At 45.3% G+C, this 26801-nt stretch overlaps 1 protein-coding gene across 5 annotated transcripts in view; it reads right to left on the bottom strand.

Moving 5' to 3' along the window:
* CTPS2 (CTP synthase 2) overlaps positions 1 to 26801 on the bottom strand; it is a 139198-nt gene that overhangs the window by 20909 nt on the left and 91488 nt on the right. For all 5 annotated transcript variants that reach the window (XM_084617806.1, XM_084617807.1, XM_084617803.1 and 2 more), the window contains 3 exons: positions 13313 to 13409; positions 2345 to 2400; positions 154 to 250 (listed from right to left, as the gene is read on the bottom strand). In XM_084617806.1, the coding sequence (XP_084473932.1) occupies positions 154 to 250; positions 2345 to 2400; positions 13313 to 13409 (250 nt within the window). The remainder of the gene's footprint in view (positions 1 to 153; positions 251 to 2344; positions 2401 to 13312; positions 13410 to 26801) is intronic.

Raw genomic sequence — 26801 nt, forward strand, 5'->3', positions numbered from 1 at the left:
AGCTGTAGCTCACGAAAGCTTATGCTCAGATAAATTGGTTAGTCTCTAAGGTGCCACAAGTACTCCTTTTCTTTTTATATACAGTTCACTATGATAATGTTTTCACTTATTTAAAACATGCCAAAGGTGTTACAAAAAAACTGAGCTACTTACTTTCCAGTTCAATGATCTCCATTCTACTCCCTTCTGTGTCACGGCCAACAAATTTCAAACCTTTCTCTTCAAAGCAGTCAGTCAGTTCTGGATTTACCTGGAAAATTGAAAAATACGGGTAGTAATTATTGTAGAATTTACATATTTAACAAAGGTAGATAAGTTTTTAACTTTTTAAATTTATATGTAGGAAAGTGGGGGGCTGGGAATTATTCCTTGTTTAAAAATTGTGCAGTGGAAATTTGTAAAATTGGTGGTTCTTACGTAATATGAAATTAAGCAATATTTTTTTAAAATGTGAAATGCATCCAAAATACTAAAAGGGCTCCTACGAGTATACTATATTTGTATCAAGCATGGTTGATATTCTAGAGCATGTATGATGTCACTAATAAACAAGTATGTTTCTTTAATATAGTCAACCTTAAAAAAAAGAAGTTGAACACTTGAAGTCCTAAAGGAAAATAATGCCCAAATAAAACCCATGAAACCTAGAATCAACAACTTCATACAGCACCTTCTCACACATACATACCCACAGATACTCACAAATACATGATATTCCTATCCCAAGCAAATTAACATTCATCAACCTCAGCCACCAAGCTGCACCCACCCAATCTTAACTCTGCCCTCTGTGGCTTGTTGTCAGTGTTCCTGTAATTCATCCCCTATACTTGATTTCAGCATTATTTGCCCTAAGGAGCTGTGCAATTTTAAGTGAGGTTTGGAAGTGCAGGTTGTTGTTGTTTGGGGGTGGGGTTTTTGTATTTGTGAACTACATCATGTTTATTATTTTGCTATTAATAAGGAGCGTTACTACATTGCGTGGTTGGTAGAATAATAGTTATTGATCATTAGGCAAGGGAGAGTACTAGGGGCTCAGTGGGCTGGGCAGCCTCGTAGCTAGTGTACCTAAATTCCAGCCCTTTGCCTCTCTATCAGGGCAGCAGAAGTATCTTTTCCTGACCTTACGCCAGGGATCTTTGGCTTCCCACCCACGTCAATGTGTAGGCCCTTAAGAGGATATTGTAGGGAGACTTGTGGGAAAGTGACAACAGCAGAGTCCTCCCTGCAGTGCGTCTAAGTTGCTCTCCTGAGGCACTTCCTACATATAGACCCCTTCGGTCTGGGATATGCCCCTATGAACAGTCAATCCCCTTACACCAGAAGAATCCAAAGGAGCAGGGCTCTGCCAGACCTGCTGGTTCTTCAAGAAAGTGGTGGTTGGCAAAGGCTCTGCCTGTGGACCTTTCCCACTCTGTGGCCCCCTCTCAGGCTCAATCTTCTGTCTGGCTTTCCAGAGAAGGATTTCTCTCTCCTACAGTCTGTTCACCACCCTTTGGCTGAGCTCCTCTTAACCGAATCCTCCAGGCGGAGCATGCTTGGCAGCTCTGGAGGCATAGGGCAGCCAGGGCCCAGTATTGCTTTTTAACCCCTTTGGGCCCAGGGTGGGGTTTGTATATCCCATCACAGAGAAGTACAATAAATGTGTAGTTTTTGCAGGGCATGCAGCATGAACTGCAAATGATTTGCAGAATAGGAGTGCTATCTGAGCAATGCAGCCAGGAGGCAATATTCTTCTTTTTTATTTTGTCATTAGTAGTTGCTACTCGGAGTCACACAAATGTGATTACCTCCCCTATTGTGCCTATCTTCACTGATATAGATGGAGGCCTAACCGTCCCCTACACCTTTATTCAGGTAACCAATCAAATCATTTCTCAAAAGCCATCTCCTCTTGTGATGCTTCTCTTCTAGTCTGCGCAGCATAAGTGTGACTTCCCCTAATATCATTCTGGAAGTCTGCTCACAGGAGGGGCTCATATAATAAACTGCAGTTACCTCGTTACCTATGTGAATTATCTGAGCTCAACCAGCCTGAGAAGCAATACACCTAATCCTGCTCCCAATGAAATCAATGGGAATTTTACCATTAACTTCACTGGGAGAAGGATCAAGTCCAGTATCACTCTTCAAGCTAGGTCTCCTCCTAAAATGCAACACTGTCTGCAAACCACAGAACTCTTTGGATTACATCTAAATAGTACCTACTATTACACCAAACCCCTAAGGCCTTGCTTAACCCTTATTCAGGAAAACTCCCATTGACTTCAGATTAAATAAATTCTTCATGGTTTGCCAATGCTATACATTCTCAACAATATAAATTATATTAACAATGCCTTACCTCATATCGATGCCTGTGTCGTTCCTCCACAAAATCTTCATCACCATAAAGTTTCCCTGAAAATAGCACAAGGGAAATGATTAACAGTAAAGTATTGCTTCTAACAAACATTTCTAGAAACCCAAAGACACCGCTCTTACAATGTGCCATAATGTTTCTAGTGGTGTTCTTTTAGTTCATGATGTCCTGCACATGCTCCATGAAATCTAAATTCCAAGAAATTTCTTATACTCAAAACAAACAACCCAATTGTATTCACTATGACCCTAACACAATCTTTGCTTGTGCTTTCCTGTCTCACTACTTATCCAGTTGTATGCAGTGTTGTTGTAGCCACGTTGGTCCCAGGATATTAGAGAGACAAGATGGGTGAGGTCATATCTTTTATTGGACCAACTTCTGTTGGTGAGAGAGACAAGCTTTCGAGCTTAAACAAAGCTCTTCTTCAGAAGAAGAACAGAACTTGGTCCAATAAAAATACTACCTTACCCATCTGGTCTCTCTAATTTACCAGTCACTATCAACTTCTGCAAGTAAGATTATGAATAACTTTTGTAGACTGTAGAGCTTTGACACCAACCCTGAATGGCTTTGCATGATTTCATAAAGCCTCCACACAGGAGATGGGCTAGTGAATCAACCTGTATGAAACCCTTATAGGGATACTCAGCACCTCTGATGCATTCACAACAGGCAGCTGCAAGAGAGTGCAGACTAAGCTGAGCCTGCTGCCCAAACCTTTGACTAGGGTTCTGTTCCATTTTAAAGGACCAAACCCTGCAGTTGACATAAAACCTGCAACAACACAAAGACATTCCCTCTCTGTTCTTTTTTCCTTTTCTTTCTGCTTCCCCGGCTTCTTCCATCTAATGACTCCTAAAGCCCATCAGCCTAAGCTAAGATCATAAGAATGGCCACGCCGGGTCAGACCAATGGTCTATATAGCCTAGTATCCTGTCTTCTGACAGTGGCCAGTGCCAGATTCTTCAGAGGGAACTAACAGAACAGGGCAATTATTGAGTGATCCACCCGTTGTCATCCAGTCCCAGATTCTGGCAGTCAGAGGGATAGGGACACCCAGAGCATGGGGTTGCATTCCTACTAACAGCTATTGATGGACCTATCCTCCATTAATTTATCTAATTCTTTTTGAACTGTTATACTTTTGGCCTTTACAACATCGCCTAGCAATTTGTTCCACAGATTACTGTGCATTGTGTGAAGAAGTACTTTCTTTTGTTTGTTTTAAACCTGCTGCTTATTAATTTCATTTGGTGACCCCCTAGTCCTTGTGTTATGAGGAGTAAATAACACATTCTTATTTGCTTTCTCTACACCAGTCATGATTTTATAGACCTTTACATAACCCCACTTGGTCATCTCTTTTCCAAGCTGAAAAGTCCCAGTCTTATTAATCTCCCCACAAAGGGAAGCTTTTCCATACCCACAAACATTTTTGTTGCCCTTTTCTGTATCTTTTCCAATTCCAAAATACAGTGAAAACTGTGTTACCCGGCCCAGCACAAACCAGAAAGCTCTATAAACTGGCATTTCTAATCTTCATCGAAAGTCTGGTTTATAGTCTGGTTGGCGTGGGGCCGGCAGGCTCCCTACCTGGTTTCACATGGCTTCCCGGAAGCAGTGACATGTCTCTGCTGCTCCTAGGAGGAGGAGGAATGGCCATGAGGGCTTCAGACTGCGGGAGGAAGTGCAGGGCTGGGGGGCAGGCTCTCAGAGGGAGATTGGGTGCAGGAGGGGACGTGGGGAAAAGGGTTAGGGCACAGGAGGGGGCTCAGGGTGCCGGATCTGGGGGGCACTCACCTCTGGTGGCTCCTCGCACATGGCGACCTGTCCCAGCTGTCCTAGACGGAGGTACGGCAGGCAGCTCTGCACACTGTCTCCACCCACAGCTCCCATTGGCCGTGGTTCCCGGCCAATGGGAGCAGCGGGGGTGACATGCAGAGCCTTCTAGTCATGCCTCCACCTACGAGGAGTAGGGACACGTTGCCACTTGCAGAGAGCTGCCCAAGGTGAGCGCCCCCCAGATCGGGCACCTCGAGCCCCCTCCCACACCCAAATTCCCTCCCAGATCCTAAGCCCCAACCCCGTACCCCCTCCTACACCCAAACTCCCTCCCTCTTAGTTAACTGGCATTTTTCACTTACCAGCACACCCCATTGCCCAACATGCCTGATAAAACAGCTTTTACTATATCTTTTTGAGATGGGGCAAACACATCTGCACACAGTATTCAAGACATGGATGTACCATGGATTTATATAGAGGCAAATTGATATTTTCTGTCTTATTATCTATCTCTTTCCTAATGATTCCCAACATTCTGTTTGCTTTTTTGACTGCCGCTGCACACTGAATGGATGTTTTCAGAAAACTATCCACGACACCAAGATCTCTTTTTAGAGTGGTAACAGCTAATTTAGACCTCATCATTTTATATGTATAACTGGGATTATGTTTTCCAATGTGCATTACTTTGCATTTATCAACATTGAATTTCATCTGCCATTTTGTTCCCTAATTACCCAGTTTTGTGAGGTCCCTTGTAACTCTTCACAGTCTGCTTTGGACTTAACTATCCTGAGTAGTTTTGTATCATCTGAAAATGTTGCCACCTCCCTGTTTTCTCCTTTTCCCAGCTAGAAAGTGATGAAAGTCTAATCGTAGTTCTAATTAAAGGTAATGGACCAAATTCTGCTCTCTGTTACACTGCTGTAACTAAGATTAGAATCTGGCCCAAATTGTTATTGCAGGACTGAACTGCGGGAGGACATCTCCAAAAACTGCAGTGTGGAAATAAAGGTCTTACTGAGGGGGGTTACAAAAGTTAATCCTAGGGAAACCTTTAGAATCCCTCATATTCCCATTCTAGTTGTGATTTATGAGGAGTGGGAGCAGGATTTCCTTCTCCAATACAGAGTATCAAAGCTCTACGCATTTCTCTGACACATATGGCCATCCAAGCTACTCAAAATAATGGCACAGATTTACAACATATTGCTGCACCTTCACATTAACCTTTCTAGCAGCAGATAAGGACCACATAATAACTGTAGTATAGCAACAGGAAAAGATTATACATGATGAAGCGTGTATCCATATCCTCTCTAGTGTTACCCAGGCCACATAGCTGATTGTCAAAAAGCCATTATCTCTAAAAGCACTTTTTCTTTTAAATGGGTATATAGACTGCACTTTCATTTCCTGCCAAATTACATAAAGAAAAGGAGTACTTGTGGCACCTTAGAGACAGCTCACGAAAGCTCATGCTCAAATAAATTGGTTAGTCTCTAAGGTGCCACAAGTACTCCTTTTCTTTTTGCGAATACAGACTAACACGGCTGTTACTCTGAAACCTGCCAAATTACATATTAGCTTAAAAACTCAAAAAGCTACTGTCTACAAATCTGAGAATGCAAAATATTTTTTCATATCCCAGATGAATGCCACAAGCTGAAAAGATGAATAGGATGATAATGTAGCAAGTACGTCTGAATCTGCTGATGGACAAAGAATTGTATTGTATCAATGTTTTATCATCACCTAATTTCCTTTATAAGTGAGACATGCTAATAGGTGACCTACATTAAGCATTATTGCAACTTTTGAAACATGTGGCTGAAATTGAATGTGGTATTTCTTTTTGCCTACCAGCTATAAGTAGTAACTTAATTTATACCACTTCTCCATTTTGACCCCACAAAAACAAAAACCACAACACTAATATATTAGTTTGTGGGGCTGGGTGGTAGGTCCAGGACTAAGATTAGGGCCCTAGACTACGGTTTGTGGGGGCCGTGGGAGGTCCAGGACTAAGATTAGAGCCCTATTCACAGCCCAGAGCCCTTTTGGACCTAACCCTAACCCTAGCAGTGGGCTGCCTGCTGACACAAACCTTAGCAATAGCCCAGGACTCCTTGCCAGCACAGACTGTAACACAAGCCCAAGGATGAATACCAGCCCCAACCCTAACTCTAACTCTAGCCTGGCAAGCACTGCTGGCCCCAACTTTAAACAGGGACCACCAGTAACTAACTGTAACCATAGCTAGAGGATCTCTGCCAGCCTATGGAAGGGCAGACTTGCTCCGGCCTCCTTTCTAGCCCATTAACGGCTCAGAGACCTTCTTCTAGTAAAACACCTCGTGGTTCATTTACAGGGTTCTTTTCTAGAGCCTTTACAGACTGTGCTGCAACATATCAACAGTCCCATGGAGCCCTCAGCTCCTGTGCCAAGGAGAAGAGAGATATCTTGTGACTCATGCGACAAGGCAGCTGGCCTGGGGCTGGGGCTGCCCCTCCCCCACCCTCTTTCCCCTTTCATAGTTCCTTCCTGCACCTTTTGTACCTTCTGGGCTAATGAGTTAATTAGCCTTTTAACTCTCTCCATCCCATCCCAACCTATCAACTGGGCACAATGCCCATATTCAGGGTGCTGTGGGACAACTAACTGGCATTGCAGTGATCAGAGTGCTGGCTCAGCCACTCTTGCCCCTGCACTCTAACATCCATATCCCCCACCCCCGTTACCTCAGAATCAGATTTTTCTTTCCCTGTGCTTTCCCTTGCATAGCAGAGGTGTCATGCCGTGGGGGTCACTCTTAGTCCCTAGGGTGATCATCAAGGTTGTTCTTGTGGTGTCCACCCATTTTCCATCCACAGAACCCGTGCTTGGTGGGGGGAGGATGTCCCCACAGCTCCATTTCAGCCCACAAGTCGTCATACAATGTGCATCCCTAGGGGTTGCTCTCCCTACTCTATCACTTTACATCTGGCAGTGGATCGAGGGCATGCCCCTCATTCCCCTGGTTAGTCAGGGCCTTGGGCTCTCCCAGCCCTCCAAACTGTGCCTGAGCTGCTTCTCCTTGGGGTGCACCATGGGGTACCTCCTGGGCCCCTCAACCTCTACTAAGGAGCTCTGCTTGTCTTTCTCCATCGTTCCTACTTCCTGAATTCCTATCCCCTCCCGCTCAGTCTCTTGTAGGACTCTGCTTTCCTCCCCTTTCACCTGCGTTAGGCTCTGTTCCCTAGGGATTTCTAATTTGCTCTTGCTGATCCCCTGTGGAGTTGGCCCTCTGCCCTGGAGAGGTCCACCTCTGTGAACCCCTCTGTCAATTTTACCAGTGCATCCAAAATGCCAGATAGATGCCATCTAACCCACACCTGTATGTTCCTGGGGAGGCCCTGAAGGAACTGTTCCAACACCAGAGCATTCATTATCTTCCCCACTGTTTGGATGTCTGGCCTCAGCCAACAGGTGGCCCAATCCACCAATTTTTGGGCAAATGACTGGGGCCTCGCTGCCTCATAATCCTTGCGCCTCAGAATTTTTGTGGCCATTTCTAAGTGGAGGCTGACTAGATGTAGGATAGCTGCCTGGACCCCCTCATAGTCTCTGGCCTGCTCATTATTCAGGGAAATATAGGCTGCTTGACCTTCCCCAGCCAAACAGGTTTGGGGTGATCAGTGAGCCCCAGGCTAGGTTGGCACTGGGGCTGGCAGATGGCCCATGGGTAGGGGGTAAGGATGGGGCTAGCAGGTACTCTTGTGGTACAGGTTGGGCTGGCAGTGCATGCTAGGCTTGGGTTATGGTTCGAGCTGGCTGAGGGTTCTGGACTAGGGCTAAGAGGGCTCACAGAGGGCTCCAGGTTGGGGTTAGCTTTTGGGTCAGCAGAGGCCCCTGGACTTTGATTAGATTTACAGCTGGGCAAAGGCCTTCTGGCTAAGGTTAGGGTTAGCAGAGGCTTCAGTACGAAGATTAGGGCTGTGGCCAACAGGCTATCCCAGGCTAGTATTAAACTTTGGACCAGGAGACAGCCCTGTGCTACAGATAGGGTTCGGGTCAGCCAGAAATTCTAGGCTAAATTTATGTTTGGATTTGGCAGGTCACCCAGGACTGTGGCTATGATTGGGGCCGACAGGTGTTCTGCAACCTGGATTATGGTTCATACCAGGAGGGGGCCTCAGGTTGGGGCTAGGATGAGGGTTGGGACTAGCAAGGGTTTCTGGGCTAAAATTTGGTTTCTGTGTGGCAGGTTGCCCAATGCTGGTGTTAAGGCTAGGGCCAGCATGTGGCCCCAGGCTAGGGTTAGCATTCAGGCCAGCAGAAGCTCTCCTGATAGTGTTGTAAGTAGGACTGGCAGAGGTTCTGGGCTGGGGTGAAGTTTGGAGTCAGGAGATTGATCAGAGCTAGGGTCATAGTTAGCACCTCACCCCTAACCCAAACGCAGGGCCCATTGGCGTATGTCCACGCTGCAGTGGGGAGAGGGCCTCCCAGCCCATGTCGACAGATTCACACTAGTGGGGCTCAAGTTAGTGCACTAAAAATAGCAGTGCAGACATTGCAGCTTGGGATCTTAAGATCACCTACCTTTTGGGTCTCACTCAGGTGGCTGTCTGAGTCTCCACCAGAGATTTAACGCCCACACTGCTACTTTAGCACGCTAGCTCGAGTCCCAGTAGTGTGAGTCTGTCTACCCGAGCTGGTAGTCTCACTCCTAGCTGCAGTATAGACACTCTTGCTGGCCTCAACACCAATCCTAGCCCAGAACCCACCGCTCTTCCCAACCATATCAGTATCCCAGGGCTGCCTGCCAACCCCAACTCTATCCCTAGCCCAGATGCCTCTGCTGAACAAAATCCTAACCTTGGACTCAGGGCATCTGCCAGCCCCAATCCTAGCCCAGGGCTGTCTACTCGCCTACCATGAGGCTGCCTTCCACCAACAGCCCTAACCCTGGCCCCAGGGCATCTGCCAGCCCCAATCCTAGCCCAGGGCTGTCTACTCGCCTACCATGAGGCTGCCTTCCACCAACAGCCCTAACCCTGGCCCCAGGGCATCTGCCAGCCCCAATCCTAGCCCAGGGCTGTCTACTCGCCTACCATGAGGCTGCCTTCCACCAACAGCCCTAACCCTGGCCCCAGGGCATCTGCCAGCCCCAATCCTAGCCCAGGGCTGTCTACTCGCCTACCATGCGGCTGCCTTCCACCAACAGCCCTAACCCTGGCCCCAGGGCATCTGCCAGCCCCAATCCTAGCCCAGGGCTGTCTACTCGCCTACCATGAGGCTGCCTTCCACCAACAGCCCTAACCCTGGCCCCAGGGCATCTGCCAGCCCCAATCCTAGCCCAGGGCTGTCTACTCGCCTACCATGAGGCTGCCTTCCACCAACAGCCCTAACCCTGGCCCCAGGGCATCTGCCAGCCCCAATCCTAGCCCAGGGCTGTCTACTCGCCTACCATGCGGCTGCCTTCCACCAACAGCCCTAACCCTGGCCTGAAGGCCTCCACTGATCTGAACCCTAACTCTTACCTGAAAGTCTCTCTTAGTCTCAACCTGAACCCTAGCATTGAGGCTGCCTGCCGCCCCAAATCCTGACACTAGCCTAGGGTAATCTACCAGACTCAAATGTAACCCGGGGGCTGCATGGTGGCCCCAACCATAGCCCTAGCCTCTGTTGGCCACAGCCTCTGCAAATCCCAACTTTATCCTTAGCCCGTTGGCTTCTGCTGGCCCCAACCCTAACTCTAGTCCTGGAAGCTCTGCCAATCCCAACCATCATCCTTCCCCAGGGTCTCCTGCTTGCTCTAACCCTCATCCTAAACTGAAGGCTTCTGCTGGCTCTGGCCCCAACCCCAACAGAGGGATCCCAATCCAGCCAGCCCAAACCCTAACCCTAGCTTTCTGCCAGCCCCAGCCTTAGCCCAGAAACCTCCTGCTGGCCCCAGCCCTAACCATAGCCCCCAAGCTAAGGTTCAAGTCTGGCCAAGAGGCTCAATTTCTTTTTTGAGATTTTGTCTTTATGGTTAAAGACTTAAATGAAAACAGTGTTTTCATTTGATTGTCATACGAATTCTTATGTTACGTTGCCTTCTAGAAATGTCATCAGTAGTATTTAAAAAAGGGTAAGTGAAGGAAAGAAATGCCGGATTACTTAAATTCATATTAAAAATCAGTCAAATAGTCTTTGTGAAGTAAAGTACTGTCTTTTAATTTAAGATGAAGGTATCTCCATCACTCTTATATAGCTAGTAGCACATGCTTCTCTTAGGAGGAACTCACTAATCCACTGAATAATGAGTGATCACCTGGAGAAGATACATTTCCAGGAGGTTACAAATGATACTCTGACCTCTTCAGCTGTACTGGAAGTTTATAGTACAGGGCAGGAAGGTGAATTCTCTAAAAATCTTAATTCAACTATATCTGGTTTTGTTATGGGGTCGGCACCTGCTTTTCAGGAGCACCCCCCACCCTTGGTTGATGGTTTCTTTGGTGGGTCTTCAGTGACTCACTCAGCCCTCCGGTCAAGTCATACACACTGTCTGTAGGCGCAACAGAACAAAACTCTTCTGGGGTATACAGCCTTTACCTTCTCCCGGCCCTGGTATGGTGCCATACCCCAGGGCTTCCCACCTAGAGACACTGCCAGGCTGCAGCCCTCCCCAGGCTCAGTCCTTACTCTGTCCCAGCAGCCAGCCAGGAGCTACTTCTTAGCTCCCTTGGTCCCTGCCCACACTGAGCTGTCCATAGTCCTGATGTTCTTTCAGCCATCCAGGAACACAGTCTTTTCTCTTCTAGATCCAGGCAGCAACTGATTGCCTCTGGCTCTGCAGCTCCTTTTTATGTGGCCCTCCTGGCCCCTCCTGCAGCCCTTTGGATTGGCTGCATCCCCTGCAGCCACTCTAGGATGCTTGGAGGACTTCTCATCTGCTCCTCTCTGGGACAGAGTGTGGCAGGACCCCAAGGCCTCCAACAGGGGACTTCTGGGCCTAGTCCACCCCATCACAGGTTCCCAGAAAAAAAACCCCGGACACTCAGTTATATCTTAATTACGAGCTAGTGTCTTCCACTGATGTATATTTTATAAATATATTCTAAAATAGAGGAGAAAATGTTACACTTCAGTTAGCACATTCAGCTCAGGAAGGTTTCATTAAAGGGATGGCTTCAAGGGGCAGTATAAAATGACCCTTTGTAACATAACTGCCCGGGCCAAAAATGCATCTCCAGAAATAATGGGATCTGAACTACTCATCATAAATAAAGATTTCTATTTTGTAGCATTCTTTTGTTCCTGACTAATCCCACTTTATCAACAGGTAATCTCATGTATATTATTGAGGACTTTGTAACATATTTGGGTAAAAAATTAGTTGGGGGAAAAGAATGAAGTATTTTTCTGTATTGTCTGAATGGAATGTCACTCATAGCATAGAATATTTATCATTCTGAAAAAAATGGTCCATTAGTTAATTAATGGGTAATTTCTTTGTGTGACAGACACATTAAGAGATAGCTGAAGTTCCTGTCTACTAAATGGAATGAAGCACTTAGATAAGAATCCGAATTCCCGATGTAGTTTGGGCATTTATTCACTTCCTCTATTTTTTCACCTGATATGTAAAAGTAAGAAAGGAGGAGGCTTTGGCTGAGTCCTCTAGCAGTGGACTGTGGAAGTTCATGCAGACAGGCATCCTTTAAGTTAATCAGAAGAAACATATCAGATGAGAGAAGGTAAGCAGTGTCTGTTTGCCCTAGAATTCTGGCTAGAATGAACATGACTAGATTAAATCCACACTCGGAGCATTGGGAACGGATGTGGAGCACACTGGCTATCATATCATCCAAGTGTGCTTCAGCTTCCAAGGCAGTAAAAATAGTAGGTTTGGCATTTGCTGTGACATGCCAGGCTGGACCAATAACATTTGCTAAGCATTACTGGAGCTCAAAGAACCCTAATGCCAGGGATCTTGATGGTGAAAAAATTAGAAAATTGGTTAGAATAAAAATGGACTATTATTCCATGATGGGCAACAATGGATTACATTGAATTTATGAATTACTAATGTTTAGTTTATGGGAATAATGACACAAATGTTCCCATGTGACCTTTTTTCTGGCACACCCTCTGGGCAGGAGTATATCTGACAAATATCTCTGTTCAATATGGCTCAAGCTCTACCCTTAGAATTTCATTCATCACTCCCACTGGCTTCAGTGGGAGCTGCATGTGAGCATCCAAGGGTAGATTTGGGCTCAATATTTGTTTTCCTCTCTGTGCTCCTTGTAAGCTGAATACAAAAATAGAGAGGGTTATTACCAAAGAGGCAAGGACGATCATCAGCGTACAGTTTAAAAAGTGGCTGGAACCACCGATGTCGCATTCTGAAAAACTGAGGCTCACACTGCATAAATAACCAAACTTAATTTAAAAAATAAAACTGCAATATTTTATACCAGGGAGGCTTCATGTCCTTCTTGACTGACCCACTCACTCGTCTTGCTGGAACTCCTGGATCCTGCTGCGTATACTGGTGTGTCATCAAGAAAGAGAGAGGCAGCAGCCTGTACTGTACAGTGAGGAATGCTTGTGCCCTTGTAAAGAATCTGGCAACATGGGGCCATCATGGGTAGCCCATCCTTCTGTAGAGACGAGCACTGCTGGGGAGCTAACATGTTGAAGCCAGCCTGGAGTGCTGAGCTTCCTATCCTCCCACTGCTGCCTTCAGAGCCACCAGTCTGTGCCAGCTCCCTTCACAGTGACCATTTTATCTGGTGCTTGGAGGAGAGAAGTGAAAGTGGGACAGAGAGAGAGTGAAGCTGTGTATTTTCCCCCTCCAGTGCCTCTCTGATAGTGGGTGATTCATCTGCATGCACTTCAAACAGGGAGAGAGGGAAGAGAGAGGGCTGTTAATCTGTCTTTAGTAGATGGTGTTTACAGATAATAAAAAGATTCACCCCAGGAACTAATCAGACGAATAAAAAATGCTATTTGTGTAGTTGCTTTTCAGGGTAGGAAACATTTTAAATGTGGACTGCATGGTGTGTAAGGAGAGGCAATGAATGTGACCACAAGAACATGTTTGGCACAATTCATGTAGGCCTTTAAATATGAGACAGACAGTATTTTTATCATGAGAGAAAATGAAACAGCCAAGAAGTAACTTACTTAGGACAGAGTCTTCTGTTTTGAAAATAGTCCTCCTTTTTCCCAGTCTCATTGTTCCTCCCATATCTCCAGGATTGTGTTCAGGCATGTCAATGACCTTGCGAGAGAAAATATTGAAGTAGTGTTTCATGATTTCTTTCTTTAGTTGAGAAAAATATTATATAGAAGTCTGTGACATTAAAATATTAACGTTATTATATTTACAATATTTCATACATATTATTAGGCTGGAAGACCAATGAATTCCAAAGCATGTTTACCAAAGAATGCCGCTACACAGTTGGCAATCACATCATTGCCAAAAGTTTTGGTAGTGTAATCAGATTGCAATGACGGATATAAACCTAATATCCAGCCAGACCACCTTAAGGACCTAAATAAAGACTGATCTGGCACTCAATCTGCAAGGAGTCTACAGCCTTTTGGGATTTCCCATGATGATGATGGTGATGATGATATATGCAACCCACATTAGGATACCATCAAGGACAGCAAGACATTTTTGGGGCAAGAAAGGTGTCACAATATCACTTCAACTCTCCAATCTTATGTACCACTCTTTAAATGTGTAATGCTTTGGAACCATAATTTGATCACAGCTAGCTCACATGCTGCTGAACATGATTTGCCCTGGTTTACGCTGACCGGTCAGTCGTATGCACTGTCATTTAAGTTAACTCAACTCTTCACAAAGATGTTTGACTACAATAAGATTTTCAAATGTAGACACCCTTGATTTCAAAAATTACCTTTGGAATGTGAACTAGACATACCCTGAGGTAGCCCTGACTTCCTGAGTCTGTAGGCATCCTGACACATTAGCTGCAAGAGGTGTGAACTGCCCTAGTCATATTAATGGGGTGGTGATTCTGAATCATAAATAATATCAACTTTGTTAACAGCTTTACTACAGATAACAGAAAAACATTACGAAGGAGGAGTAGGAAGTTCTGCACAAACTACTGTGAGTGGCATCTCATATAGCTATCATGAATGGGTGGAGCTTGGTTTGTGGGCAGACCTTGGGACGATATCATCTCTTCCCCTGTTGCAGCAAGACCTCTGAAAGAAGTACTTTAAGATAACTCTTATCTTCCCATTAACATAATGAATTCTGCTCTCTAATGCTGACTGTCACCTGAAGAACCAGAAGCAGCTGAAACTGCATTTTGCCTACAGCAGGAACAGTATTCTGATGCTGCTGCACAAAACATACCATTATTTCTGGTAGTCTTTGTAACCTGAACACGCTATTCAATTGAATATCTTTTTTGCGATGAGTGAGATTAGTTGCAAAGAATGATACAGGGATTACAGTTTAAAATTTTGCCCTGTTTGCCTGGTTCTACTGGTACTAGCCATTATATCTATGGGAAATCCATCTCACAGTGGTAAAAACTTTCAAAATGGTAGAGCCACCAAATTTATGTATCCATATATGTAAAAACACACCAAGGAATGAGACTGGCCAAGAACGGTTCAGAAAATAAAAAATAGTCACCCTGAGTGGTAATCAGGAGCTGCATTTTATTAACGTTAGTTTGCCCTTCTGGAATAATAAAAACATCCTATGAGAGCAATAATGCATTTCATAAAGTGAAGCTATACAATTCAGAAGGGATGGTGGAAGGTGCTTGGGGCATTGTGCCAATGTAATTCAGATGTGCAATTATCTCTGCATAACCTCATATCTTTCAAATGTTATTTATGATCTATATACTTGTTGTAAAGTACCAGGAATAAAAGCTGTGATCAAATTGGTTGAAGATTACAAACCCTGTAATTACTTCCCAAAGAACATGAATGTGGGGATTATGCAGCTTCTTCAGCCAAAGTATCACTACTCCAGTCCACATATTTTTTAAATCAATTATACTTTTCTGAATTCTACTTACCATTTTATTTGCAGTACACTGGGCACAGTTACATAATCAAAACATATAATATCAGAAACAGAATGTACAAAACACATAGGGTGAAATACTTACTGAAGTCAAAGGCAAAACTCCAATGGGGAGTTGCTTGCTTGCCTCTAGAACATAGGAAGGGAAGGGCCTTTCAGTGGGTATACTGGTTCTTGCAGATGATATGGGGTGGTGGTGATGAAAGTCATTCATCCTCACTAATGATTACCCCCAATAGGATTGTGCAGGCTCCATGCATTTGCTGTTTAATGTGTATTTCAGGTTACTGAAGAAGATCATGAGGGTCAAGGTTGTTAAAATTGGAAGCTCCTAAATCCATATTTAGTTACCTGCTTGAATTTCAAAAGTGCTGAGCACCGAAATAGCATTCTACAAAGTCAACTTTAGGCTCCTGTTTTTAAAAATTAGGTCTGAGAGGTTTTCATCTATTGTTACCTGAATGCTGATGATTATACTCATCTGTACTTTTTATTCCCCACTTCAAATCTAGACTTTATAATCTCTTTGCCTTCCCAATACCCGACCAACATAGGATTTTCCATGAACTTTCATTCAAAATATCCTGAAAGTAATGCTGGCAGGCAGATGGAAGCCTCTGGAGAAAATGAGAGAGATGGCAACTTCATCCTTTGAGACTATGCCAGATTCTTGGATTCTGTGACTTTGCCATTCTAATCTGGGCCTGTCCATATACTTATCCACCCCTTAGTTACCTCCACGTGAGATTTCAGAACTTGGGGCTGATCTTGATGAAGAATCAAAAGCATCAGCTAGCACATAATGTGCCTTCCTATTTACTAAATGGGGAACTTCAGTTGGAACATGTTACAATTTTGCTCTGGGATGTGAACTTCTATTTTTGCGTCCAGGTAGAAAGCAAAGTGCTGATGAGTATCTCTAAAGCACTAAAAATAGCCAGTCTATGAAACCACATCTTCTCCCAAGCCCCACTACAGCAATTATGGTTATGCAGAGATGAAATCAGAAAGGCTAAGGCACAAAATGAGTTATATCTAGCAAAGGGCACAGAAGGCAATACAAAGCTGTTCTATAAATACATTAGGAGCAAGAGAAAGACAAAGGAAAGTGTAGGTCTTTTACTTAGCAGGGAAGGAGCTTATAATCAAGAAGGTTGAAGTGTTTAATGCTTACTTTGCTACATTCTTCACTGAAAAGGTTAATGGTGATCAGATATACAACACCATTAATATTAACAAAAGGGGGGAAGGAACACAAGCCAAAATAATGAAAGAACAGATTAAAGTATATTTAGATATGTCATCATGACCTGATTGAATTCATCCTGGGGTACTTAAGGAACTAGCTGAAACAATCTCAGAACCTTTAGCATTTGTCTTTGAGAACTCATGGAGGATGGGTGGGGTCCCAGAGGGCTAGAGAAGGGCAAACATAGTATAGATCTTTAAAAGGGGGAACAGTCAGATGAGGATGTTGCAGAGATCACATGTATTTTGGGCTAGGCAGCCCCAATGAAACACTGATAATGGATGAACATGACATAACAAAGTATATGTTTAGGTAATAACAGTATGGTCTCACTGGTGTTAAATCACAATGATGAATGACTTTAAAACACCTTTAGAGCTCAATATTTGCTAGTAATTTTCTGTTTGGAGTATTTCATTGCTATTAGGAAATGTATAAATGCAAATGAGAAAACTGTCAGGCTCAGATATTTAGTGCAAAAGCCTCAACCTGTGGAAGCTGCACCACTTATCATGTTAAGTATTTGCCTTCTGGCACAAGTCTTTACTGGTGGAACAAATTAGCAACTAGCCTAATTTTCCCAGGACCATCAGGATTTGGAAGAGATTGTCTCACATCCTGCAATACCAACTGGGAGAATCCAATAAATCAATTTTTTTAAACCCCCAAACCTTTCTTTTTTGTTTCAGGCTGCCATCTGTAAATGTGGCCACTTTAGAACTCTGCAACTGCAAACAGCCGACGTGGGGAGAATCTCATTTAACAACAAATCACAACATTCCATTTACATCCAGAATTCTGTGTTATACTCTAAAATACATAGCCCTGGTCTACACTACGAGTTTAGGTCGAATTTAGCAGCATTAGATCGACTTAACCCTGCACCCGTCCACACGATGAAGCCATTTTTGTTGACTTAAAGGGCTCTTAAAATCGATTTCTACACTCCTCCTCGACGACGGGATTAGCGCTGAAATCGACATCACCAGGTCGAATTTGGGGTAGTGTGGACGCAATTCGACGGTATTGGCCTCCAGGAGCTATCCCACAGTGCTCCATTGTGACCACTCTGGACAGCACTTTCAATTCAGATGTACTAGCCAGGTACACAGGAAAAGCCCCAGGAACTTTTGAATTTCATTTCTGTTTGGCCAGCGTGGCGACCTCATCAGCACAGGTGACCGTGCAGTCCCAGAATCGCAAAAGAGTTCCAGCATGGACTGAACAGGAGGTACTGGATCTGATCGCTGTATGGGGAGATGAATCCGTGCTATCAGAACTCCGTTCCAAAAGACAAAATGCCAAAATATTTGCAAAAATCTCCAAGGGCATGATGGACAGAGGCTACAACAGGGACCCGCAGCAGTGCTGCATGAAAATTAAGGAGATCAGGCAAGCCTACCAAAAACCCAAAGATGCAAACAGCCGCTCCGGGTCAGAGCCCCAGACATGCAGCTTCCATGATGAGCTGCATGCAATTCTAGGGGGGGCCCCTACCATTACCCCACCCCAGTCCGTGGACACCTGCAAGGGGGGGAGTCTCATGCAACAGGGAAGAGGATTTGGGGGATGAGGAGGAGGATAGCGCACAGCAGGCAAGCGGAGAAACCGTTCTCCCTGACAGCCAGGAACTGTTTATCACCCTGCAGACAGTACCCTCCCAAGGCGGGCTTCCGGACCATGAAGCTGGAGAAGGCACCTCTGGTGAGTGTACCTTTGTAAATATAATACATGGTTTAAAAGCAAGCATGTTTAATGATTAATTTGCCCTGAAGACTTGGGATGCATTCGTGGTCAGTACAGCTACTGGAAAAGTCTGTTAAGGTGTCTGGGGATGGAGCGGAAATCCTCCAGGGACTTCTCCATGAAGCTCTCCTGGAGGTACTCCCAAAGCCTTTGCAAAAGGTTTCTGGGGAGGGCAGCCTTATTGCAGACACTTTACCCTGCCAGGCCAGTAGCACATAGTCTGGAATCATTGCATAACAAAGCATGGCAGCGTATGGTTCCAGTGTTTGCTGGCATTCAAGCAACATCTGTTGTTTATCTCTCAGTGTTATCCTCAGGAGAGTGATCATCCCAGAGAACTGGGGGGAGGGGGTTTAGTTGGGTTTGTGCTGCACATTAACCCGAAAACGACAGCCCCTCCTTTTAAATAGCTAACCCAATGGGGGCTTGGTATGGGAAAAGAGGGCGCTGCTGTTTGAAACCATTCCCACATGTTACGAAGGTTGAAGAAGCCAAAAGACTGTGGCTTACCATGGCTCCCTGCAAGCTGAATTCTGTTGCCCAGCCCTGCATGTGTGATCTTTCACACCGAACCGGCAGGCCCTCAATATAAGAGGTAAAACACGACTTTGTACCGAAAGCACATGTGCTATGTAATGTTAACAGCTTGGTTCACCATGAAAGAGTCTACCCATTGTTCTCTAAAATGTGTCTTTTTAAATACTACTCTCCCCTTTTTTCCTCCCACAGCTGCAAATGTTTCAACGCTCCCCCTATCATCTCCGTCCCAGAGGCTAGCGCAGATAAGAAAGTGGAAAAAAAGCACTCGTGATGAGCACTCGTTCTCTGAGCTCATGCAGTCCTCCCGCACTGAAAGAGCTCAGCAGAATGCGTGGAGGCAAACAATATCAGAGTCCAGGAAAGCAGATGAACACGAGGACAGGAGGGACGAGCGAGATAAGAGGTGGCAGGAGCAAGATGAGAGGTGGTGGCAGCACGATGAGAGGAGGCAGGATGCAATGCTGAGGCTACTGGGGGATCAAACTGATATGCTCCGGCGTCTGGTGGAGCTGCAGGTAAGGCAGCAGGAGCACAGACCGCCGCTGCAGCCCCTGTGTAACCGCCCGCCATCCTCCCCAAGTTCCATAGCCTCCTCACCCAGATGCCCAAGAACGTGGGGGAGGTGGGGCTCCAGGCACCCAACCACTCCACCCCAGAGGATTGCCCAAGCAACAGAAGGCTGGCATTCAATAAGTTTTGAAGAGCAGTGTGGCCTTGCCCTTCCCTCCTCCCCTCATCCACCACTCCACCTGGTGCTTCCCTCCTCCTCCACCCCTCTCGGGCTATCTTGGCAGTTATCCCCCTATTTGTGCGATGAATTAATAAAGAATGCATGATTTTGAAACAACAATGACTTTATTGCCTCTGCAAGCGGTGATCGAAGGGGGGAGGTTGGTTGGCTTACAGAGAAGTAGAGTGAAGCAAGGGGGTGGGTTTTCATCAAGGAGAAACAAACAGAACTTTTACACTGTAGCCTGGCCAGCCATTAAACTGGTTTTCAAAGCTTCTCTGATGCGCAGCACGCCTGCTGTGCTTTTCTAATCGTTCTGGTGTCTACTGCGCATAATCAGTGACCAGGCCATTTGCCTCAACCTCCCACCCTGCCATAAACGTCTCCCCCTTACTCTCACAGATATTGTGGAGCACACAGCAAGCAGCAATAACAATGGGAATATTGGTTTCGCTGAGGTCTAACCGAGTCAGTAAACTGCGCCAGCACGCTTTTAAACATCCAAACGCACACTCTACCACTATTCTGCACTTGCTCAGCCTATAGTTGAACAGCTCCTGACAACTGTCCAGGGTGCCTGTGTATGATGGTTTCATGAGCCATGGCATTAAGGGATAGGCTGGGTCTCCAAGGATAACTACAGGAATTTCAACATCCCCAACAGTTATTTTCTGGTCTGGGAAGTAAGTCCCTTCCTGCAGCTGTTCAAACAGACCAGAGTTCCTGAAGATGCGAGTGTCATGTACCTTTCCCGGCCATTCCACGTTGATGTCAGTGAAATGTCCCTTGTGATCCACCAGTGCTTGCAGCACCATGGAAAAGTACCCCTTGCGGTTTATGTACTGTCTGCCTTGGTGATCTGGTCCCAAGATAGGGATATGCGTTCCGTCTGTCGCCCCACCACAGTTAGGGAATCCCATTGCAGCAAAGCCATCCATTATGACCTGCACATTTCCCAGAGTCACTAATCTTGATAGCAGCAGCTCAGTGATTGCGTTGGCTACTTGGATCACAGTAGCCCCCACAGTAGATTTGCTCACTCCAAATTGATTCCCGAATGACCGGTAGCTCTCTGGCATTGCAAGCTTACAGAGGGCTATCTCCACTCACTTGTTAACTGTGAGGGCTGCTCTCATCTTGGTATTCTTGCACTTCAGGGAAGGGGAAAGCAAGTCACAAAGTTCCATGAAAGTGCCCGAACGATTGCGAAAGTTTCTCAGCCACTGGGAATCATCCCAGACCTGGAACGCTATGCGGTCCCACCAGTCTGTGCTTGTTTCCCGGGCCCAGAATCGGCGTTCCACAGCATGAGCCTGCCCCATTGCCACCAGGATGTCCAAATTGCCAGGGCCCGTGCTTTGAGAGAAGTCTGTGTCCATGTCCTCATCACTCTCGTCACCACGCTGACGTCGCCTCCTCGCCTGCTTCTGCAGTTTCTGGTTCTGCACATACTGCAGGATAATGTGCGAGATGTTTACAATGCTCATAACTGCCACGGTGATCTGAGCGGGCTCCAAGCTTGCCATGGTATGGCATCTGCAGGAAAGCAGAGTTGCAGCGGAAGCGGTGGCTGACGACGGATGCCACGAGAATAGATATTTATAGAGAACGACAAGAGGACCTGAAAGGTGGATTCATGAGAGCAGGAAAGCACAGTTGCAGCAGAAGCGGTGGAGGACGATGGTCAGCACTGCACACATTTCCCAAGGAAGAACACACGTACCCGGGAGCCCATGATAGACAACATGGAGAAATTCGCTATTGAGACAATAGCAGCAGAGTTGCAGCGGAAACGGTATATGACGACAGTTAGCAGTCCTACTGCACCATCTTCTGCCAGCAGCACCCAGGACACAACAGCAGCGGTGTCGGTGAGCTGAGCTGAGCGGGCTGCATGCTTGCTGTGGTATGGCATCTGCGTGGAAAAAAGGCGCAAAACGATTGTCTGCCATTGCTTTCACGGAGGGAGGGGCGACTGACAACATGAACCCAAAACCACGTACAACAATGTTTTTGCCCCATCAGGCATTGGGAGCTTAACCTAGAATTCCGATGGGTGGCAGAGACTGTGGGAACTGTGGGATAGTTACCCTCAGTGCACCACTCCGTAAGTCTATGCTAGCCACAGTAGTGAGGATGCATTCCACCAACTTAATGCGCTTGGTGTGGACATACGCAATCGACTGTATAAAATCGATTTCTAAAAATAGACTTCTATAATATCGACCTAATTTCGTAGTGTAGACATACCCATAGAAAGTGGAAGTACTCACAAAGCAAACCAAATAAACTCGCTATGCTACTTTAGGATTTGTACAGTTAGCTCCACATCCACAATATGCTATGTCATATCCTTGAATTGATATAATTTCATTTTAAAGACTCTTTTCAGAAAATCAGTAAGAACTTCAGTTTTGTCTGCCATTTTAATCCTCTCCTGTTTAGGGAACAAATTATTTGTCACTGCGGAAAGCACTCAATATTAATATAAGTGCTGATCAAATTGCCAGGAGAAGGAATGACTATAGAGATTAGCTACACACTGAGAGCTCAAAGGATAATGCTAACAGTAACATAGGTGTGCAGAGGGGAAAGCAGATGGTTTCATGAAATGAAGCGGCAGGTGTTGCTGAATACTAATACCTATTGGCATGGTTAGGAAAATCCCAGCAATGAAAACCAACAAAAACTCCCCTTAAAATGCCCAGGCACCCTTTCATTTATTGCTGTCCAGGAGTAATCAATATTTGCTAGATTCAGATTGATCTGTTTCAATGAAGATAAGTATATTGTTCAGCAGGCCCAACCAATCAGAAAGCAGTAATGTTGAACTAATACTTTGGAAATTTTTTAAAAATTACAAACGAAGGAAGTCCATTTGAAGTGAGAATCAATCAGCTATAGTTGAAAAATTGGCACTGAAGCCTTCCAAGTGTGAACATGAATACAGAAAATTTCTTCCCATACTTTTCAAATCTTATTTATTGGCAGAAGATGCACAGACTACAAAACTTCTATGGCCAGTACTAAGCAAATGAAAACATTAAACGCAACAAAATATATTTTTGCCCAAAGAACACTGAATTCCAAGCAAGCAAAATTATTATTACACACATCTAAAACACTTATCACCACAAGATCTGCCAGTCAACCACTGGGTTCATCTAGTTTGTCTCAAATTACATCCATTTCTTGCAAAAAGATGACTGCCATCTGTAAACTTGGAAATTTAAAATTATCAATGGCCCAATCATACATCCCTTACTTACATTAGTAATCACTTTGAAAGATGGGGCTCATTATTTGTCTTCACTGGATTGTACTATAGTACCCAAAAATCCCTCCATGGCCTAATCTAGCTAACTGAACCACATGACTTCAGGCTGAAAATTGTTGGGTTCTTTCTGAGATTTTTGACATTATTTAAATCCTTGCAAATTCTTATCTACACTCCTGTGGTAAGATAACTTCAGCCAGTTCCCATTTTCAACACTCCTCCTATCTGAGTTTTATCATTTCCTTATTTTGAATTAAGTCATTGCCCTGGTAGATTTATTTAATCAAGGTCTAAGCCCTCTGAGAAGAATTCCACTTGAAAAAGCAGAAATTTTAGTACATATAATTTTACCTGAAAATAATCTTACAAAGCGCATAAAAAGGATGTTCCTTTTTAAAACAATGATTTCTCATTCATAACTACTCACTGAAATTGTAAAGATAATAGGGATGCTGATGTGGGAAGCCCACAAAGGCATTATTTACTACATTTTAGAGCTAGTTTAAATCTATCCAAATTTTCCTCAATATTCTGTGATACAGGAGGGCCAGGAAGCAGTGGTAGAGTGTTTAGAGGGGAACTATATAAATCCTAAACTAATTAAGGTGTGGTTCCCTGTAGACTAGAAAGGGTTGCTACAGGTTAATTGGAGCACCTGTTGTCAATTAAGACCCTGTCAGGAACCTAATAAAACCCCCGGCTTCAGGCAGTTGGGTGGTGGTGGTGGTGGCTGTTATACCACAGCTTGGAGGTGTGTTGTGAGATCTGGAAGACCAGAGAACTGAAGTAAGGGAGACTCCATCCCCCAGCATCTAAGGACTGAGGATAACCCCACCTAAGGGGGATGAGGGTAAGAAACCTGCAGGGGTTGAGAGGGGCTGGGACTCAGAGTGAGGAGCAAACCCAGACCCCTCCCTTGCTTCCCTCCTCTATCACCTTCCTGGGCCACTAGTGGGGCCCTTGGTGCCTAAGAGCAGGGGCAAGGGGTGGTGTCTTAGTCCCCTTGCCCCCCAAGAAAAGCACAGGACCCACCATATGAAGATTGGCCATCTTGTCACAATTCATATTGCGCCAAAATCTTCTTTGTTTTCTGTTTGGCTATTTAGCATTACTTCCACTTGATTTCAGAATATTTCTAGTATTTCATGCATGATATTTTTGGCATTGATATGAAGATCATGATACTTGATAGCTGCTGGCCATTTCAATAGATTAATAAAATCAAACAAATACAGCAAATAAAATTCTCACATAAAACAGAAAAAAATCACTAGTACAAATGAGATTAGACACTTGAAAGCTCAAATCCTCCCTAAAACTAGAGTTAACAAACTCCTATTGACAAGATATGGCATGAGCTGACAGCCACTTGCAATTTGTCTTTAATTTTATAATTGTAATAAAAACTGGATACAGTTTATTTGTAGAGTTACACAAAGGATCTTAATCAAAACTCTGCATCCAAATACCCCTGGACTTCAGAGGGGTTCAAAATCTGAACTTTTGCAGCTAGCCTCTGACTCACTAGTGGGTTAAACCAAAACCCTGGATCCTAACACACCAAAACTTTGGAGGGAGAATCTCAAACTTACAGTCTAAATTTTATAGCTTGGGCTGATTTCTAGTTTAACATGACCTATGGCCCTGATTCTGGGAAACACTTAACCGTGTGCTTAAGTTTATCCATCGATACATGCTGTTCTGAACAGGAGTGCTTTCCTGAATCATGGCCAATACGAATACATATGTGAACCCAGTTAGCTAGTGGAGGAGGTTAGCATAACCCTTGAGACTCTGACTCAATTACCCTTAGGTCTTGTTTATACTGATTTTTTTTCCTTAGAGTGTAGCATTGGTGAGAGCAATATCAGACTTTCACCATCATTTTGATTTCCTCTGAATAGAGCTAGATGACCTGGTGGCTAAAATGGCAACCAGCAACCAGTCTGCTCTAGCACTTCCACTTATTGCTGGCCCTGGAGGAGCTGCACTGGAGCTATATAGAGCAACAGAGGGAGAATTTCACAAAAAGCTGAGAGTAGACAGAATTAACAATGAAGTTAACATGATACCACTTCTGATTCACGTGGGGCCAGATCATCCTACTCTAAAGAAATCTCTTGTAGGGTTAGAGGCGAGTCCTTTAGAGGAGTTTTTCTTAGATGATTCCATTTGGGTGAGGGTGGTGCCTTCCTAGATTTGGAAAACAAATCCTTGCAGGTATACCTTTAGAAAAAATCTTCTCTGTAGATACTTTCTGTAGTATAACTGATTGCACATAGCAAGAGATCATAGAAAGTACAGCAAGGAACTGAACCTTGATAAATTAAAAAGATCACAGTCCATTCTGGTAGAAATGTCTGACATAAATCGTTTGGAAGTGTGCCCCAAAGAATCTGGAGCAAGATCATCAACAAATTAAAACTGTTATTTATATGGACTGACAACGGAAAATCTTTCATAATCAAGTTGGTGTGGCAGCCCGGAAAAACTTCAAAGAGTTGTCCCAATCCACGGTCCTCAAGCTCGTATGAATCTTTTAGCAATTCCGGTTTTGTTATACACTATCTAAAATTTCAATCTCTCATACTTAGCATTTCCTTTTGGAACTGATTCAGACCCACACTTGTGAACTCTGAAAAAGCTGCTGGAGGAGAAAGAGAAGGAGTCATCTTGCTCTACTGCGTAACAGACTAGAGCAGAGGTGGGCAAACTACAGCCCGTGGGCCACATGTGGCCCGCGGGACTGTCCTACCCAGCCCCTGAGCTCCCCGCCGGGGAGGCTAGCCCCCGGTCCCTCCCCGCAGCCACGCCATCGCATGGGCGGAGCTCTGGGCAGCGGGGCTGCACACTCCTGTAGGGCAGTGCAGCAGCGTGTCTGGCTCTGGCCGGGCGGCACAGCTGCCAGACATGCTGCTCTGAGCAGCATGGTAAGGGGGCCGGTGCCAGTGCTGAGGGGTTGGATAAGGGGCGGGGGTCCCGGGGGACAGTCAGGGGACAGGGAGCAGAGGGCGGTTGGATGGGGCAGAGGCTCGAGGGGAGGGGGAGCAGGGGACGGGGAATGGGGTAGTTGGATAGGGCAGAGGTTTTGAGGGGGGCAGGGGGGGAACAGGGGGGTTAAATAGGGGGTGGGGTCCTGGGGCAGTTAGGAGCAGGGGGTCCCAGGAGGGGGCAGTCAGGGGACAAGGAGCAGGGGGGGTTGGATGGATCGGGGGTTCTGTGGGGGGGCGGGAAGGGGCGGAGGCCAGGCTGTTTGGGGAGGCACAGCCTTCCCTCCCCGGCCCTCCATACAGTTTCACACCCTGATGTGGCCCTCGGGCCAAAAAGTTTGCCCACCCCTGGACTAGAGGCTGGATACACACCATCCCCTTCTTTGTAGCCTCTCACATATGCCCAAGTAGATTTGCTGCTCACCCTCCCTGTCTGGAATTACTGGGCTTGCAGAGCATGGAAGTTCCATGAACTGATAAAGACAGGCTGAGAACTCAGTCGTATAAAATACTCTTTGCTGTCTCTCTTGTTTTTTCTTCTCCGTTTTCTTTGCTCTTTTTTTTATTTTGTGGCCTGCATCTCCCATTTCTTTACTCACCAGAAGGCTCCATGCTGCTCAAGGTAGGGGTCTGGGAGCCAACTGGTAGTTCCAGTAGCCTTTATGGTGTTCTTGCAGCTCAGCTCTATGCTACAGGAGCAAAAAGAGAAGAGAAGACTGTGCCAGAAGTTTCCCCATAGCTGGCTACATTAGAAGCCACTTCTGGAACAGCACAGTAAGGCAGTCGACTTCCAGGGACCTACTTGCTACTTTCTCCACAGCCACAGAAGCATGCTTGCAGTGCTGGGATAGGTGGAGTCATACTATGTTGTTCACCCCTTCTCTCATGAGTTCTGACCTGCCCCTCTCAACTTGTATCTAGTGAAAGAAGTGCTGGCCTAGGAACTAGGACGTGTTGAGTTCCCTCACTGTCCTTAACAATACTTTCCACTCAGAGCTTTGCAAACTGAACATATTGTCCCCATTTTAGTGGTGGGGAAACTTAGTGTAAAAGA

The sequence above is a fragment of the Lepidochelys olivacea genome (assembly GCF_965140295.1).
Source record: "Lepidochelys olivacea isolate rLepOli2 genome assembly, chromosome: 1".
Classification (NCBI taxonomy): Eukaryota; Metazoa; Chordata; order Testudines; family Cheloniidae; genus Lepidochelys; species Lepidochelys olivacea.